The sequence below is a fragment of the Acomys russatus genome, unplaced genomic scaffold (genome assembly GCF_903995435.1).
Source record: "Acomys russatus unplaced genomic scaffold, mAcoRus1.1, whole genome shotgun sequence".
Classification (NCBI taxonomy): Eukaryota; Metazoa; Chordata; class Mammalia; order Rodentia; family Muridae; genus Acomys; species Acomys russatus.
The window spans coordinates 1,708-4,943 of NW_026131753.1; the positions used below are offsets into that span (position 1 = coordinate 1,708).

Genomic DNA, 3,236 nt, shown 5'->3' on the forward strand with positions numbered 1-3,236 from the left:
AATACAGGAGGTAAACTTTAAACCCCTTCCCAGATCTAGCCAATGGTCAGAATATTCTCCACAGTTGAGTGGAGAGTGTGATACGACTTTCTCACGTGTTCTGATGCCTCACATTTGACCTTGTCCCCTGGAGGGGGAGACCTGGTAGCACTCAGAGGAAGGACAGCAAGTAGCCAAGAAGAGACTTGATACCCTATGAGAATATATAGGGGGACGTAATCCCCCTCAGGAACAGTCATAGGGGAGGGGAATAATGGGAAAATGGGGGGGGGAGGAATTGGAGGATACAAGGGATGGGATAAACATTGAGATGTAACAAGAATAAATTAATAAAAAAAAAGAAAAAATAAATCACAAAAAAAAACAAAAAAAACAAAAAAAATAAAAAAATAAAAAAGTGTTTGTTTAAAGTAAAAAAAAAAAAAAAAAAAAAAAAAAAAAAAAAAAAAACAGTTGCAGGTCATTCCATGGGTTAAGTGGTGGATATCTAGGACCCAGCAGCAGGGTCAGTGCAACCTCCGAGTCTCTCTTTCTGACTCCAACAGGGTGAGCACATCACCCTCTCGAACGGGGCCTTTGACGTTTCGGATGATAGAGCGGCTGGTGTCATCCATGAATTCCACACGCACCTGCGTGCACTGTCCCTGCGAACCGGTCCTGCCCAGCACTTTGGTTACCCTAGCCAGCTTTATGGGCTGCACGCGGCTCGTGTCCATGATGGCGGCGATCTGGCGGAGAGTGAGAATTGTTCTTTCAATGTCTTTAAAATTGTGTAGATATTTTGATAGGGATTGCAATGAATCTGTAAATTGCTTTTGGTAAGATGGTCATTTTTACTGTGTTTATTCTCCCGATCCTTGTGTTAATTTTATATCCAGCCACTTTGCTGAAGGTGTTTATTAGCTAGAGGATTTGTCTGGTGGAATTTTGAGTGTCACTTAGGTACACTATCATATCATCTGCAAACAGTGATAATTTGACATCCTCCTGTCCAATGTGGATAAACTTGATCTCCTTTTGTTGTCTTATTGCTCTACTAAAACATCAAGTACTACTTCGAAGAGATACTGAGAGAAAGAGCAGCTTTGTCTAGACCCTGATTTTAGTGGAATATCCTTGAGTTTCTCTCCATTTTATTTTATTTTAGCTATTGGCTTGTTGTATGTATCTTTTATTATGTTTTTGTACATGCCTTGTATCCCTGATGTTCCAAGTCAATACACTTGAATGGGTGTTGGATTTTGAGAAATGCTTTCTTAGCTTCTAAGGAGATGATCATGTGTTTTTTCTCTCATTTTATGGTGGATAAAATTGATGGATTTCCATATATTGAACCATCCCTGCATGCCTGGGATGAAGCCTACTTGGTCATGGTGAGTGATGTCTTTGATGTGTTCTTGGATTTGGTTTACGAGTATTTATTGAGTATTTTTGTGTCAATATTCTTAAGAAAAATAGGTCTGAAATTTTCTTTGTCTGTTGGGTTTTTCTGAGATTTATGTCTTAGTATGACTGTGCCATCATAGAATAAATTTGGTAATGTTCCATACATTTCTATTTTGTGGACTAGTTTGAAGAGTATTGGTATTAGGTCTTCTTTGAAGGTCTGGTAGATTTCTGCACTGAAACCATCTGACCCTGGGCATATATGTTTCTTTGTTTTTTTGTTTGTTTGGGAGACTTTTGATGACTGTTCCTATTATTCTAGGAGAAATAGGACTTTTCAATTTCTTTATCTCATACTGACTCAAACATTGATAATTTCCATCAAGAAGATGCCCATTTTCCTCAGTTTTTCAAATTTTTGTGGACTATAAGAGTTTGAAGTAGGACATAATGATTTCTTTGTATTCTTCAGTGTCTGTTGTTTTATCTTCTTTTTCATTTCTGATATTGTTGATTTGTATAGTGCCTCTCTGTCTTTACTTATTTGACAAAGGATTTATCTATCTGTTGATTACCCAAAGAACCAGTTCTTGGTTATGTTGGTTTTTGAATTTTTTCTGGTTTGTTTGCAATTTATTGGTTTCAGCCATGTGTTTGATTATTCAGCCATCTACTCCTCTTTGGTGTTTCTGCTTCTTTTCTCTAGGGCTTCCAGGTATATTTTTAAATTGCCTATATGAAATGTTCTCCTCTCTTTATAAAGTCTTTTTAGTGTCATGAATTTTCTTATTAGCATTGTTTTCAATGTTCCCACAAATTTGGGATGTTTTACCTTCATTTTTTATTGAATTTTAAGAAGTCCTTAATTTCTTTATTTTCTTCACTGATCCAATTGTTGAGTAGAGAGTTTTTCAGTTTCCATGTGTATAGGTTTTTTGCTTTTTCTGTTGCTCTTGAAGTCCAGCTTTAGACCATGGTTATTGGATAGGATACAAAGTATTATTTCAATCTTCTTGTACCTACTGAGGTTCACTTTGTGACCTACTGTATGGTCAGTTTTGGAGAAGGTTCTGTGAGGTGCTGAAAGGAAGGTATAATTTTTGTTTGGATGAAAATTCTGTAGATATCTGTTAGGTCCATTTGATTCATGACATTGGTTAGCCTTACTATTTCTCAGTTTAGTTTCTGTTTCATTGACCTATCTTTTGATGAAAGTGGGGTGTTGAAGTCTCCCACTATTGATGTGTTCATATCAATGTGTGACTTAAGCATTGTTAATATTTATTTTACAAATGTGGGGGAAAAAAAGAAGAAAAAAGAAAAAAGACAAAGAACTGAGGATGCCCTTGCATTGTGCTTATAAATGCTCAGAACTGCGATGTCATTGTGGTTGAATTTTTCCTTGATGAGTATGAAATTTCCTTCCTCATCTCTTTTGATTAATTTCAACTGAAAGTCTATTTTATTATGTATTAAAATGGCTACACCAGCTTGTTTCTTGTGTCTGTTGGCTTAGAATACCTTTCTCTAGCCTTTGACCCTGAGGAAATGTTTATCAGTGTGGATGAGATGCGTTTCTTGAATGCAGAAGAATGTTGCATCTTGTTTATGCTTCCATTCTGTTAGTCTATGTCTTTTTATTATAGAATTGAGACCATTAATGTTGAGAGATATGAATGACCAGTGACTGTTAAGTCCCATGATTTTGATGTTGGTTGTGGTAGAGTGTTTGTGTGGTTGTTTTGCTACTGTGAGTTTATCTATTTCCTGTGTTATCTTGGTTGCAGTTTGTCATTTTGTGTTGGAGTGTTCCTTCTAGTAACTTCTGTAGGGACAGATATGTGGATCGG

At 36.5% G+C, this 3,236-nt stretch overlaps 1 protein-coding gene across 1 annotated transcript; it reads right to left on the bottom strand.

The window, feature by feature from the left end:
- Positions 1 to 448: 448 nt before the first annotated feature.
- On the bottom strand, positions 449 to 737 carry LOC127186447 (40S ribosomal protein S28-like). Its single transcript, XM_051142814.1, has one exon. The coding sequence runs from the start codon at positions 714 to 716 to the stop codon at positions 507 to 509; it is 210 nt and encodes a 69-aa protein (XP_050998771.1). The 5' UTR covers positions 717 to 737; the 3' UTR covers positions 449 to 506.
- Between the last annotated feature and the right edge of the window lie 2,499 nt (positions 738 to 3,236).